Source organism: Tursiops truncatus, chromosome 8 (assembly GCF_011762595.2).
Source record: "Tursiops truncatus isolate mTurTru1 chromosome 8, mTurTru1.mat.Y, whole genome shotgun sequence".
Taxonomy (NCBI): Eukaryota; Metazoa; Chordata; class Mammalia; order Artiodactyla; family Delphinidae; genus Tursiops; species Tursiops truncatus.
Window position 1 is genome coordinate 37,379,256 of NC_047041.1, and position 14,714 is coordinate 37,393,969.

The 14,714-nt window shown below is 38.7% G+C and overlaps 1 protein-coding gene across 1 annotated transcript in view; it reads left to right on the forward strand.

Moving 5' to 3' along the window:
- The window catches only part of MAML2 (mastermind like transcriptional coactivator 2), a 366,711-nt gene extending 358,921 nt beyond the window's left edge, over positions 1 to 7,790 (forward strand). The window contains exon 5 of the mRNA XM_019923756.3: positions 3,969 to 7,790. Within this exon, the coding sequence (XP_019779315.1) occupies positions 3,969 to 4,987 (1,019 nt within the window). The 3' untranslated portion in view covers positions 4,988 to 7,790. The remainder of the gene's footprint in view (positions 1 to 3,968) is intronic.
- Positions 7,791 to 14,714: the final 6,924 nt, after the last annotated feature.

The following is a 14,714-nucleotide window of genomic DNA, read 5'->3' on the forward strand; positions in this document are numbered from 1 at the left end:
GCCTTCCCCTAGTCAGCATCTGTTTGAGCCTTTCTGCCCAGAACTCTCTGCGGCTTGTCATGTAAACTAAGCTTGTCCTCTATTTTCCTAAGTTCTCGCTGCTTAAGGCCATAAAGGAGATTCTCTAAAGAAGGAGGGGCTGTGAATATTTCTGTTTATTAATATTTTCTGGTCCTGTTAAGTGTAGTAATCAATATGTTGTTCTCATTTATTTAAACATTTTCAAATGCACCAGATTGCCTCTTTCCACTAAAATTAGGAACGGGATATATATATTCCACTCTCTAAGATTGCTTTGCTTCAGGGCAAAAGCAGGATTCTCTGAGTCTGTCCTCAAGGAGGTTGAAAGACAATATGGGTATTATCTGGAACATGGCTTCTTATATCATGGCCTATCAGTGGCTTTGGGGGAAGCTAAGAGCCGTCTGAAATATTATATCAAATTAAAGGTGAATGTTTGTGCTTTTCTTTTCCCATTCATATAAAAGATTCCCAAGGATAGAAGTCTAAGGCTGGTTTGGTGGCTCTACCATGTTATCAGGGATCCAGGCTTCTTTTGTCTTTCTACCCCACCTTCTTGAGCATATAGCTTCCATCCTAAGGGTTGCCTTGTGGCCACCACATCACCAGTCTTCATATCCATATTCCAGATAGAAAGGTGAAAGACGGGAAAAGGTAAAATGGCCTCCCAAATGAGTCAGATTCCCTTTTTAAAGTAGGTTTTTTTGGACACTCATCTAGTAACTTCTTTTTGTTTTTTAATTAATTTATTTATTCGTTAATTTTGGCTGCATTGGGGCTTCGTTGCTGCACACAGACTTTCTCTAGTTGTGGTGAGCAGGGGCTACTCTTCGTTGTGGTGCACAGGCTTCTCCTTGTGGTGGCTTCTCCTGTTGCAGAGCACGGGCTCTAGGCACATGGGCTTCAGTAGTTGCAGCACGTGGACTCAGTAATTGTGGCCTGTGGGCTCTAGAACATAGGCTCAGTAGTTGTGGCACACGGGCTTAGTTGCTCCGCAACATGTGGGATCTTCCCAGACCAGGGATCGAACCCGTGTCCCCTGCCTTGGCAGGTGGATTCTTAACCACTGTGCCACCAGGGAAGTCCATCACCTAGTAACTTCTGCCTTTAGCCAGAATTTATTCATATGGACCCCCCATCAGCAAGGATGTTTGGCAAATGTGGTTTTTCAGCTGGGCGCATTGCTGCAAAATCAAGGCTCTGTTTCTAAAGAAGACAGGGAGGTTGGGTATTTGGGAGGGACCTAGAAGTCTCTTCCACAGTGCGTATGGGCATTTTCCTGAGGGAGGTGACCTTAGCAACCAGCTGCTAACCCCCAGATGGGTGAGAATCACCACTCTAGAGCACTGTAATTCACGTGCCTTCTGAGAAGAAATAAACAAGCACAACACAAACTCTTTTATCATTTCTTATTTCAATCTCAGTACTATAATAATCACCTTGCCCAGATGTTAATATTAAAAATGATGTATGGGGCTTCCCTGGTGGCGCAGTGGTTGAGAGTCCGCCTGCCGATGCAGGGGACACGGGTTCGTGCCCCGGTCCGGGAGGATCCCACATGCCACGGAGCGGCTGGGCCCATGAGCCATGGCCACTGAGCCTGCGCGTCTGGAGCCTGTGCTCCGCAGCGGGAGAGGCCACAACGGTGAGAGGCCCGCGTACAGCAAAACAATAAATAAATAAAATAAAAAATAAATTAAAATGATGTATGAAAAACACCTAGAACAATTTCTACCACAAATTAAGAGCTTCTAAATATTAACTGTGATTAATATTTTTTTATCTTTATGGAAATTCTCCCTATTCTAGTTGTTTAAAAATACAGCTCTCCTCATAAACCTTCTCAAGGCATATTGTTAAAATAGGGGGCACCTAGAGGGAGTGATTTTTTTTTATTATAAACTTATTTATTTATTTTTATTTTTGGCTGCCTTGGGTGTTCGTTGCTGCGCATGGGCTTTCTCTAGTTGCGGCAAGGGGGGCTGCTCTTTGTTGCGGTACGCAGGCTTCTCATTGCGGTGGCTTCTCCTGTTGCAGAGCATGGGCCGTAGGCATGCAGGCTTCCGTATTTGTGGCACGCAGGCTCAGTAGCTGTGGCTCGTGGGCTCTAGAGCGCAGGCTCAGTAGCTGTGGTGCACGGGCTTAGTTGCTCCGTGACATGTGGGATCTTCCCGGACCAGGTAGATTCCAGCCCTCTGCACTGGCAGGCGGAATCTTAACCACTGTGCCACCAGGGAAGTCCCTAGAGGCAGTGATTTTTAAAGCCTCGAAATTTTTTCCATAGCATTTCCATAATGGAAATTCTCTTCTCATGAAACCTTCAGATACCAAGCTTGATATTGCTTAATCTCATTAGCAGCCTGTGCACTCTGAGTTATTGTCCAAGTTTCTCCTATCTGACTCTGATCCCTCTTCATCAAACACTGCCCTACACAGTCAGGGCCTTGTGCTAAACCTGGAGATACAAGGAGATAAAGAGACTGTTTCTGCCTTCAAGGGGGATGTAGCTTAGTGGGGACATATTTTAAAACAAATAGCAAGGCCTTCAGTCTTTCAAGGTGTGTACCACGCTAGCTATCCTCAAGCAGTAGGGGATATGCTAGGGTTATAATTGCAACCATGCTCTCTTCACATACTGCCATTCTGATACTCATATGTGTGTCTAGTTCTCTGTTTCTCAGTATCTCTGATTCTCTGGGCCTCCCTGCCTCTCTGCTGGGAGAGTACTTTAAAAGGGTATCTTTCTCCAAGTTATATCTTTGCCTCAATCTCTCATTCACTCATTCATTCATTCAATAAATATCAGTTGAATACCTACTTTGCACCATCCACTGAACTTGGAGAATATGACAGTGAAAAAAACAGGCAAAAAATCTTTCTCTCATGGAACTTATCATCCAGCAGGCGCTTTTATTTATCTTTCTGGCATTCCATTTTTGCCTCTCAAGATGTCTTGCCATGATGATTTTAACCTCCTCAAGCCAGGAAGATTTCAATGTGTCCGTTAATCACTATCCGATAGGTGGAACCTCATTCAGCAGACTGTGATTGAGTGGTCCCACATTCAATCACTTATTTACAGGTATCAACATAAGTAGCTGGCACTTTGAGGCTCCATGTATTTCCCAATACAGAAGCTAAATGCTAAATGAAAACTTGAAAGAGCAAATGCAGCTTGAGAGAGGAGGCTGGAATATCAGGGAAAGCTTGATGAAGGAACTTGGACCTTGGCCTGAGCCTTTGAAGAAAAGCTAAGGCTTGGTGAGGTAAGAAGGGCATCATATGAGAAGAAAATGGCGTGAGCGAAAGTAGTTCATGATGTGTGGATAACAGTGCAATAATAACTAATCCTCCTAGAGCAGAGTGCTTTCTGTATGGAAATAATCACTGGAGCATGGATTACATTGAATTCCAGATGTTTGAAGAGATGGGAATTTACCTGTCTTATGGCAGCTTCTTGAGTGGGGATGCAGATGAAAATTGGACATGATTTTCAAGGCCATAGATTTGGACCGTTAATCTAGTAGCCATGTATAGGGTGCATCCACATGTTCTAATTTGGACCCAGGGGTGACCAGTAGCATGGACTTCATGACAGCTGGATAATCAAAGTTGTAGTCTTTGGTCTTGAAACAGAGTAAAGCTAATTCAAAATGGAAGATTGACTATCACTTCCCCTCAATGATTCCAGAAGAATAAAGCCTAAACAATAGAACCATTCTATTTCAGTCTTCTTTCTATAATGTGTAAACTCTTGACCAAGGGGTAACTTAGGGTGATACTTCCCCCCAAAAGCTGTCTTATTCCTTTTATATAATATGCTATGATGATTATTTCTCTTTATTTGTTCTTACACCCAAAGGCAGTCTCAGAGCTGACAAGCTATCGCTGTAAGAGAAGAGATAACCTACTGTTATGAACTAATATAATTATCTTCTTTTTCTCAGGTGGCTCATCAACAGTGAGTTTAAACTCTAACCAGGCTTTGGCAAACCCAGTTTCAACACACACCATTTTAACTCCAAATTCCAGCCTCATGTCTACTTCTCATGGGACAAGAATGCCATCCTTATCCACAGCAGTTCAGAACATAGGGATGTATGGGAATCTGCCTTGCAATCAACCTGGAACATACAGCGTCACTTCAGGAATGAATCAGTTGACCCAACACAGAAACCCAAACCAATTGATAGCAAATCAAAACAACCCTCTGATGCCCCGGCCACCCACTTTAGGGCCCAGTAATAATAATAATAATGTGGCCACTTTTGGAGCTGGATCTGTTGGCAATTCGCAACAATTAAGACCAAACTTAACCCATAGTATGGCAAGCATGCCAGCACAGAGAACGTCGAATGTAATGATCACATCCAACACAACGGCACCAAACTGGGCCTCTCAAGAAGCAACAACCAAACAGCAGGAAGCGCTGAAATCTACAGGAGTCCGCTTCCCCCCAGGCACACCTACAGCCTATACTCCAAACCAGTCACTGCAACAGGCGGTAGGTAGCCAGCAATTTTCCCAGAGAGCAGTGGCTCCCCCTAATCAGTTAACACCAGCAGTGCAAATTAGACCCATGAACCAAATGAGCCAGACGTTAAATGGACAAAACATGGGTCCACTCAGAAGTCTGAATCTCAGACCCAATCAGCTAAGCACACAGATTTTGCCTAATTTGAGCCAGTCAGGAACAGGGTTGAGTCAGTCGAGGACAAGCATAAGCCAGCCATCATCCCTGACAGCCGGCAGTTTTCCTTCAACCAACCAAAGTTCCAGGGCTTTTCAAGGAACCGACCATGGTAATGACTTAGCTTTTGACTTTCTCAACCAACAGACTGATAACATGGGCCCTGCCCTAAACAGTGATGCTGATTTCATTGATTCTTTATTGAAGACAGAGCCTGGTAATGATGACTGGATGAAAGACATCAACCTTGATGAAATCTTGGGGAACAACTCCTAAAGAAGAAAAGGGAGACAATTCACAAACTCCAAGCACTAAAAGGCAGTATTTTACAAGGACTCTGTAAAGGCCAAACTGTTGACTTTTAGTTGGACTCTATGAAGATACCTTGGCTTAAAAATGGAAAGCAGAAAGTAACTGTAGCGGTGAACATTTTGGTCCAAATGCTTGTTTTAAATCTCAAACCTGGAAGTAAAACATTGGGATCACTTTTTCCCTGTCTACACCCCAGGACACAGTATCCAGTTTATCCAAACAGAACTGTGATGTTGATGTGTAATTAGTTGTGTAAAATAGGCTTCCCAAGCTCCTTTTCTCCCTGAAAGAAAAGTAATAGAACTTCTGGCTTGTTTAAACCCCACATCATGCGGAGGTACTAGTTCCAAGCAACAAGCAACAAATTCCTTAATTTTCTCTAACAGATATGAAGTGTGGTTTAATCCCTCCACTTTGTCTTTTCATTTAGGTTTCCTAAAACTTCCAGGGTAGATTGAAATGTTACAGATTTGTTTGGAGTAACCAAACAGTGTCCTAAGTAAACGAAAACTGGAGAACATAGAGAACACCCAGTGGACTATAGAATTTCTTCCCCAGATTCATCCCCTCACTTTTTCAGTTTTCCCACATATCCTATACTTCAAGATGCTGTGTCTAGTGATGAAACAAGAACGCAGAGATGGCCAACTTTTTTCCACAACCAATTTCCAAATCCAGTTTCTGAATCTTAGATTCAGTCGCGACCTATCCTAATCATACGGAAATGTTAGTGCACATGTGTCTGCATCAGATTTCACTACTTAAAAGGGAAAACACCACATTGGGCATTGCTATAAAGGAGATGTATTTGGCCACAAATAACTTGGGGTGTTGCTTACTGTGATGATGACTGCTGGTTAGTCCCCAAGCTGAGTGAAATTGAGCCTGGCCCTCTCTGCTTATTTTGATGACCAGAGACTGATTTGTAAGAAAAGGAAGTTTGGAGACCAAAGCTGACAGTAGAAGGTATCATGTTTTGGTTGAAGATAAGAAGCAAAAGGTCAAGACCAGGGATGGTGGGTACGGGTGTGTACAAATCTATTTCATAGGGTTTGAAGGAAAGCATAATTGAGACAAAAAATAATCTGGCCTTATTTGGACACATTATTTGGGTGAACAGCTAAATAGAATGTGATCTATTAATAGCAGTCTACTCATTCTTCTGTCCCTGATGTGATGAATCATTGCCACATGCTAGATGGGCCCTTCATATCCAGGTTTTCTCCCTCAGGGCTGAGCACTGTATCAAAGAAAGAGTTCCTATCGAGTTGTGTAACAGATCAGCTGCAAAATGGCAAAGATGTGTGCTGATTTGGGATGTATGCAAAATATCTCTATCATTTTCCTCATTACAGAGGAACACAGGTTACCTTCAGCTATTTTAGTTATACACTCTCGTATTCAATTGTCAAGTGATATTTAACTGAAATCATTTAATAACTCTTTAAATACCTTTCTAAAAAGAACACATTTTGAAAGTTCTGCAAAGCCCTCTTGCAATCTTTAAAATGTCTAGAAGCACTCTCTTTTACACAATACCAACATCACTGGCCCGGAATCTTTTCTGTGCTAGGTTGTAAATATAAATAAATTACTTGTTTTGTAAACTTTTGTAAAGAATATTTTGGTAGAAATACTTAAAGCATATTCTTTGGGTTATATTTATACATATGTGAAATAAATATACTATCAAAAGGTTATATTTTATACAAAAAGTAAATTGTTACCTTTTGTATGCTAATATACAAAGTTTTGTATCATATGATGGTTTATTTTTAGCTCTTACACTTCAACCCTAGGTGGTCAAGTGGGAACTTTTGAAAACTATCAAGAGGCTTGTTAGACAAATTTATATTCTGAAACCTCAATAAGAAAGCATTCCAGGTTTCAACTTTCCTTTTTTTTTTTTTTCCTGCTCCCAAATTCTTTTTTAAACCCATAGTTGTGTCTTGTTTGATTATTCTGCTGTGCACATTGTATTGGTCCTTGTTGCATGTGGTCTACTGTGTGTTTTCCCATTTTATAAAACAGTGTTTCTCCATGCAAAAAAGTAAGGAAAAAGTTATGTACATATAAACACTTTTATTTTATGGCTCCTCCATGTTACTGTATATATCTGCCAGCACATCCCAGTTACACTCCTGTGATTCAGCTTATTTTTACCCTAACATAAATAGTATGTTTTGTAGTAGCTATCAAATTTAAGAGAGAGAGCAATCAAAATGTTTGGATTTTCTTCTATCTTAATGTGAATTTCATAATTAATGTCTATTTATTCAGCTATTCATTAAAATACAGGATTCTTTGGAAAAAATGGTGTAGTCTATAGTTTCTGTTTGTTGGCAGCCTATTACCAAAGATGATGTAATTTTCCTGAAAGCTGAGATAATGACGATTTGATAGACATATGCAACCAAAACTTAAGGATTTACAACTTAAAAGCTATGGAATACAATTTCCCTTTTACAGAAATACCAGACTACTTAACTGTTGGCATTGTTTATCATTCTGACACATTATACACGAGATAGAAGTAATTTTCTTTTTTTTTTAAAAATTCGAAGACTAGAAAGTCATTTAAGCAAATAATTCATTCTTGGCTTTGTGTTAAGCCCAATGAAGACAAATAACTCTGCTCTAAGTGAATGCACTAATATTACTTGCGTTACTGTAACTGTACCCATAACTGTAAAGATTTCAACTTGTAAGACAAGTATTTTGTATCGCGTGTAATTTCATGTGTTAAAAAAATAGTTTAAAAAATTCAGAAGTGGTTCTCTTGTATGAAATCATGCTTTCAGTCACCAACAATGTTGTTGCTCTATCACAGAAAGTTCTGATGGGCAAATTTATTCTCTGGGAAGCTTCTAATACTAGTGAAATGCTGATGTGACCCATTTCAATATTCTTTACTTCGCTTAGAAAGTTTGTATTAAGATCCCATATGCACAGCAACTACTAAATACTGGAGAAACACAGCCTAATTCTCAGGCACGGCGGACCTTTGCCTGGCCTGCTGTGTGGCATTTGGGCAGACCAGGCTGAGTGAACACAGGGCCAGGTAAACACAGCCTCACTGAGCATATTTACACAGTCCTTCTTGGGAGTCAAGGAGGTTGAGAGAAAGATGGGCCTTTGTAGGAGGCAAGGGAAACCATTCTATCAAATTTTCTTGCTCCATTGTTGAAATATGTTGCTGGGGTTCCACTGTCCCTTCCCCCTCTGCCAAAAGAGATGGGTGACATTATCCTTTTTATTAGCATTATTAATGGAGCAATAATAAAATTTATATTTTATGTAGTGCCTGATCAATGACTCTGGAAGGTTGTAAACAAAATCAACATCAATAAAAATAAATAAAAGGCATACAAATTAAGAGAAAGAAATATGTAATTCTAAAATTATCCAGTCAATCCTAGTATGTACCCATGGAAGGATCCTTGAGAGTAAATGAGAAGGTAGACGTGAGCGCAAGAGAGAGAGAGGCTCAGCTTCTTCCTCCTCTGTGTTTGCAAAGGCAGTACAAATTCTTAAACGTTGTATCTGCTATTTCCATTTTATATCTCTGTGACTGTATTTCCTCACTCAAAAATGAGGGCTTGCGGTTGAGATAGCTTTACATTTCTTCCCAACTCTAAAACTCTGTGACTGATTATTTTTCCAAAAAATTTTTCCAAAGCTAAGTGGAAAGTTAACCAAAGAGACTCAAAGCATCATTTTTAAAATAGAAATCAGTGTTCAATCAACCTTTTGAAAATGTTCAGATTGCCAGTCAACTTTATTTAGCAAAGCACCCCTCTGCTTGAAAATTAAATCATATGAAAATGAGATTTCATCAAAAGTAAGCCAGAACTAGTCTGTGGACTAATAGAAAGACAATGTAGATGTAGGTGCCCACTGACTACATACAAGTCCAAGTTCTGAAGATCAAAAGCTGGGATGTGATATTAAATGGGCATCTTCTTGTGAAATCATAGAATTTCATAAAGAAAATATTTGCCTAATAGGGAGAAGAAATCCCATACTTTGAGTAGCATACTCCGTTGGGTATATAATAATGAATTTTCGTGAGTTGTAAATGGCAGTGTTACGTCTTTTAAATACATTTCCTAAATTCCTATAGCAGACAAAGTGCAGCTAGTGCCCTACTGTTAACCTCACTGGCAATAAAAACGTTATTAAAACATTACACCATGAGAATTAAGAAACATATTGACCTTAGATTTTTAAAAGTAAATGCTGTTGTCCCTGACCTGTATGCAATAATATTAAAAGGGGGCTTTTGTTTGTTTACATAAATAGCATTTTAAGTTTGCTTTTTACCAAATTGAATCATCATTAGCTCCAGGCTTTGCATAAATATATAGAAACTTTTTACAATACTTAGAATTCTTTCAGGAAAAGGGAAGGAGAAAAATGTATAAAAGACTGTAAAACCATTGACGGTTTTCATAGGGTTCTTTCAGCAAAAGGGACAGAAGAAGGAAGGAAGAAGGAAGGAAGGAAAGAGAACATATCTCAAATAGGCTTAAAGAAAGGAATCTACTGATGGACATAACTGCAAAGGCCAGGAGCTAGTTCTGGGTTTAGACACAGCTGAATCCAGCAGGTAACAACGTCATCAAGAATTGGTTCTTGGGGCTTCCCTGGTGGCGCAGTGGTTGGGAGTCCGCCTGCCGATGCAGGGGACACGGGTTCGTGCCCTGGTCTGGGAGGATCCCACATGCCGCGGAGCGGCTGGGCCCGTGAGCCACAGCCGCTGAGCCTGTGCGTCCGGAGCCTGTGCTCCGCAACAGGAGAGGCCACAACAGTGAGAGGCCCGCGTACCGCAAAAAAAAAAAAAAAGAATTGGTTCTTTTCTGTCCCTCACCTTTGCTTTCCTCAGTCTTGGCTCCATTCTCAGGCAGGCCCCTCTCTCATGGTGTCAAGATGGCTGCTAGAAGCTCCAGACTTATATCTTCATAACTCCACATCCAGCTTGAACCAACTTTACATCTCACAGGCTTTGATTAGGGCATGTGCCCATCCCTGGACAATCACTTTGGCCAAGGAGTTGCAGTCTGATTGGCCAGTCCCGGGTCAAGTGCCTATCCCTGGAAGCAGAGGGAGTATTAATACAATCAGACTATATGGAGTTAGAGTGGGAAAGAGAAGGGAGGGAGGGAGGGAGGGAAGGAGGGAGTCTTCTTCCTCATTCTTGTCTCCTTGTGGTAACATGGTAGTTAACTTCGGCTCATGTCTATGTTCTAAGCTGGAAAAATAGATAGGAAAAATTATGAAGAGCAAAAAATGTTGCTTATAGAAAATCTTTACCTTTCCATTTGGGAAAGGTCACCCCTACTCAGAGATTTTACCATACCTCATTAGCCATGACTGTGTCTATGGCCTTTCAGATCTTCAAGAGAGGCTAGGTGTTAAGTATTTAGAGTTGTAGCCCCTGTAGTAGAGGATGGCAAGGGAACAGGTGGTTGGAAATGATGTAAATATAAAGACATGCATGGGAATGATAAACATAAATTCAAGATGTTAATTATCTTTGAGGGATTATAGAGAAATGTGATTGAGAGGATGTATACAAAGGACTCAAATTATGTTATTTTCCAAGCTGAATGAAGACTACATAGCTGTTATTTTTTAATGCCTTTTTATATATCTGAAATAGATTATTAGAAATCAAATGAAAGCTAAGTTAAATTATTTGGGGTTTTGACTAAAGGCATTCTGCTGTGAATAAATGAATGAATAAATAGTGATTGATTTAGAATTATGGTGGTATGCAGATGAGATACACTGCAAGGTACACTGAAAGGCCCTCCTGACTAAAATAACTAAAATACTAAATTTTAACATAAAAGGAAGATTCCAAACTTACTAAAAACTACAAAAATAAAAGCCATGTGCTACTAGCATAAGTGTAGACATAAAGTTCCATGTTGTAGAATCGAGGGTATAAAAATAAACACTCACATTTATAGTCAAATGATACTTGAGAATGCCAAGACAATTCAAGGGGAGAGAACAGTCTTTTCAAAAATAGTGCTAGGACAATTGGACATCCACATGCAAAAAAAATGATATTTTGACTCCTACCTCACACCATAAACAAAAGTGAACTCAAAATGGTTCACGAGACCTAAAGTAAAACTAAAAATATAAAGCTCTTAGAAAAAAAAAGATGTAAATCTTCATGATCTTGGATTAGGCAAGATAGTTTCTTAGATTTGACACCAAAAACATAAGCAACAACGACAACAAAAATAGATGAATTGGACTTCATCGAAATCAAAAACTTGTGTGATCCAAGACCACTATCAACAAAATGAAAAGATAGCTGTATTAGTCAGATATCTCCAGAGAAAAAGAATCACAGAAATAGTAGGATAAATATACCTACACATACATATATAATATGTATATTAAAAAACCACTGAATTGGACACATTAAAGGGATAAATTTTATGGTCTGTGATTTATATCACAATCAAACTATTTTAAAAAGAAAAAATAAATAAAGGGGCATTTAAAAAATAGATCAGTGCATTACCACCAAACCAATATGCCATGCTCAGAAATAAAGTAAAGCCAGGAATCCTCGGACATAAGCAAATGTCAATATCAGCTTTGGCCCTGACAGTTTCTGGAGACCTTGAACTTGCATTTTGGCAACTTCACAGGGTGTGAGGGACAGGATATACAGGCCAGGACACTTTCAAGGTGAGGAGTCCAATTAAAAGATCCCCTGCAAAAAGCTGGTAATCCAAAGGAATATAACCACAGAGTAAGGGTAAAACTGAAATAAGCCCTGCTGTGTTACAAAGGGGAAAAATTCTTCCCTGGAAACGTATAACCAAAGTCAGCATTCATATGAGTTTGGGTTTGTATTCATAAAAGTTTACACATTAAAAAAAACCAACAAACTGAGTGCAGAATTTTATTTGAATTGTCCCCAGGTTGGGTACACCCTCAGGAAACAGACAGAAAAAAATGCAATTCCTCTTAGGAGCTTTCAAAAAATCTCCACAAAATTTCAAAGAAAACTAGCATCAGATCCATTATCAAAAATCACAAAACACACAAGTAAACAAAGCATCATGAGTGAGAACCAGCAGAAACAGCAGACAGCAGAAGAAATAGATGTTGAAAATAACAGACACAAAAAATACCTAAATTTAATACACTTAAATGAAATACATAGAAAGAAGTAGAAGCTTAGAAATATCAGCACAAATTGAATATTGTCCTGAGTAAAAGCTTAGGTGTGCATAGAATATTCATAAATTTGATAACATTATATGCCATAAAATAGCCTTGTTAAATTTCAAAACATCAGTATTATACTGACCACATTCACCATCCCCAATTCACTTAAGTTAGAAATGAACTTTAAAAGATAATGGGAAAACTCCATTCACTTGGACATTAAAAAAAAAAAGAAAATCTAAACAACTCATGGATCAATGAAAAGAATGTAAAATAGATAGCTAGTGGGAAGCAGCCACATAACACAGGGAGATCAGCTCAGTGCTTTGTGACCACCTAGAGGGGTGGGATAGGGAGGGTGGGAGGGAGAAGCAAGAGGGAGGAGATTTGGGGATATATGTATATGTATAGCTGATTCACTTTGTTATGAAGCAGAAACTAACATACCATTGTAAAGCAATTATACTGCAATACAGATGTTAAAAAAGCTGTAATAAAATATAGAAAATGTTTGTAATTAAACAAAAATAGAAAACTTTTGTTGGTTAAGCAGTTCTTGGAGAGAAATTTATTCTCTTAATTGCCTTTCATTAGAAAAAAGGCTCAGAATGAATTTTAAAAATCCAACTTGAAAAGTTAGAAAAAGAGTGTAGGATAAATCTAAAGGAAGTGTGAGTAAATAATAAAAATAGAAAAAATTTAATTAATAAAAATAAAAGCAAAAACAAACATGCAATTGAGAGAAATGACAAAATCAAAAGTTGACTCTTTAAAGATATTAATTAGCAGACTACTGGAGAGACTCATCAAAGGAAAAAGAGAAAAAAATTATTAGGAATTAAAAAGAAATATAATATTCACAATTGTGAATCAATTTATGGCAATAAATTTGAAAATTTAGAGGTAATGAATGAATTACCACAAAATATAACTCTTCAGAACTGATTTAAGAAAAAAATGGAGAACCTGGATAACAGGCAGATGGGATACATGTTCAAAATCTTACTATAAGGAAAACAGCAGGACAAAGCAGCTTAGCAGAAAGATTTTACTAAATAGTCAAAGAATAGCTAAGTTCATTTTTACATGAATTTTTCCAGAGAAGTGAAAAACAAATGACACTTTCCAACTCACTTTTCGAAGCTGGCATAACCTTGATGCCAAAACAAGACATGGATGGAAGGCACATGAGAGGAAAATAACAGACTGGCTACACTCGTGAGCATAGTTTTGAAAATCCCTAAACCAAATTTTAGCCAACACAACCCAGTAGTATATAAAAAACATAGTAAATTATGACTGAGTTGGGTCTCTCCCAGGAATACAAGTTCGGTTTAATATTTTAAAAACTGATAGGAACAAGACAAAGTTGCCAACTATCATCACTCCCACTCAGTCTACTCAGAGCAATGAAACAAGAAAAAGAAATAAAACACCTAAAAACTGCATAGGAAGGACCAAAACAAACATTATTTGGATAACCACAAATAGATATGATTACCCATTTAGAAAACCCCCAAAGAATCCAACAAGTTTCCTTGATACAATTGATGCATAGAAGCAATCTGTTTACACTACCAACCATTAAAAAGTATAACTGGAAAAAACTTATCATTCGCGATAATATCCAAAACAAAAATTTAGGGTATATAAATAAAGCCCTATATTAATAAAATTATTAAATTCTAATGCAAAACATTTTGAAAGACCTGATAAATAGAAAATCATACCATGCTTTTGGACAGGAAGAATCTATATTTTAATATCTTCAACTTTATGCATTGCAGAAGGATTTGTGAGGATACCTCTTGGTGCTTCCATACTCAATGATAATAGTACATAGGCAGTTTCCACAATCTAGTCTTTAAAAAGGCAAGGTAACCAAAGATTCAGTTCCCTCAAGGATGAAGCACTGGGTCATCCCACCAAGGCAAGTTCCAAGAGAATATCTGACCAAGAGAAATCTATAATGTGTGGTAAAGGGGTTGACGAATATTAATGATAGCCTTAGGATCAACTACAGCCTTAGGGACTGTACTTTGTCTCATTAATTCACCTATTGTTAAGCCCGTTTTTGTTTTTCCCTTTTTCAGGGAACTGCATCTTGAACCTTGAATAATCGGTGACAGGATAGAGTGAACATAGTGTGGGACTTTGAGTGGATCTGAGTGGTACAAGGGATGTTTTGTAGCAGATCCAAAAAGGGCTTCACCACATTCTCTCAACCAATCCTGGACAGCTGCTGTGCAAGATGATTGCTTCCTGTGTATCTCTGCCTTGGGGTGTCCTCAGCATACTCAACCCACACATGGGACAAGCCATAAGTGACAGGGAGTTAATGCCCCAGGGTGATCTTCAACCAATTTAGGACAGGAATTGGCGGACAAGTATTCTAAGTTCCACCTCCCTTAGTGGATAAATCTAATGTGTGTTTCGTATTCTTTCAGAGCTGCCAGCTGGAATAAGCCCAAGTGATAACCTGCTCATGAAC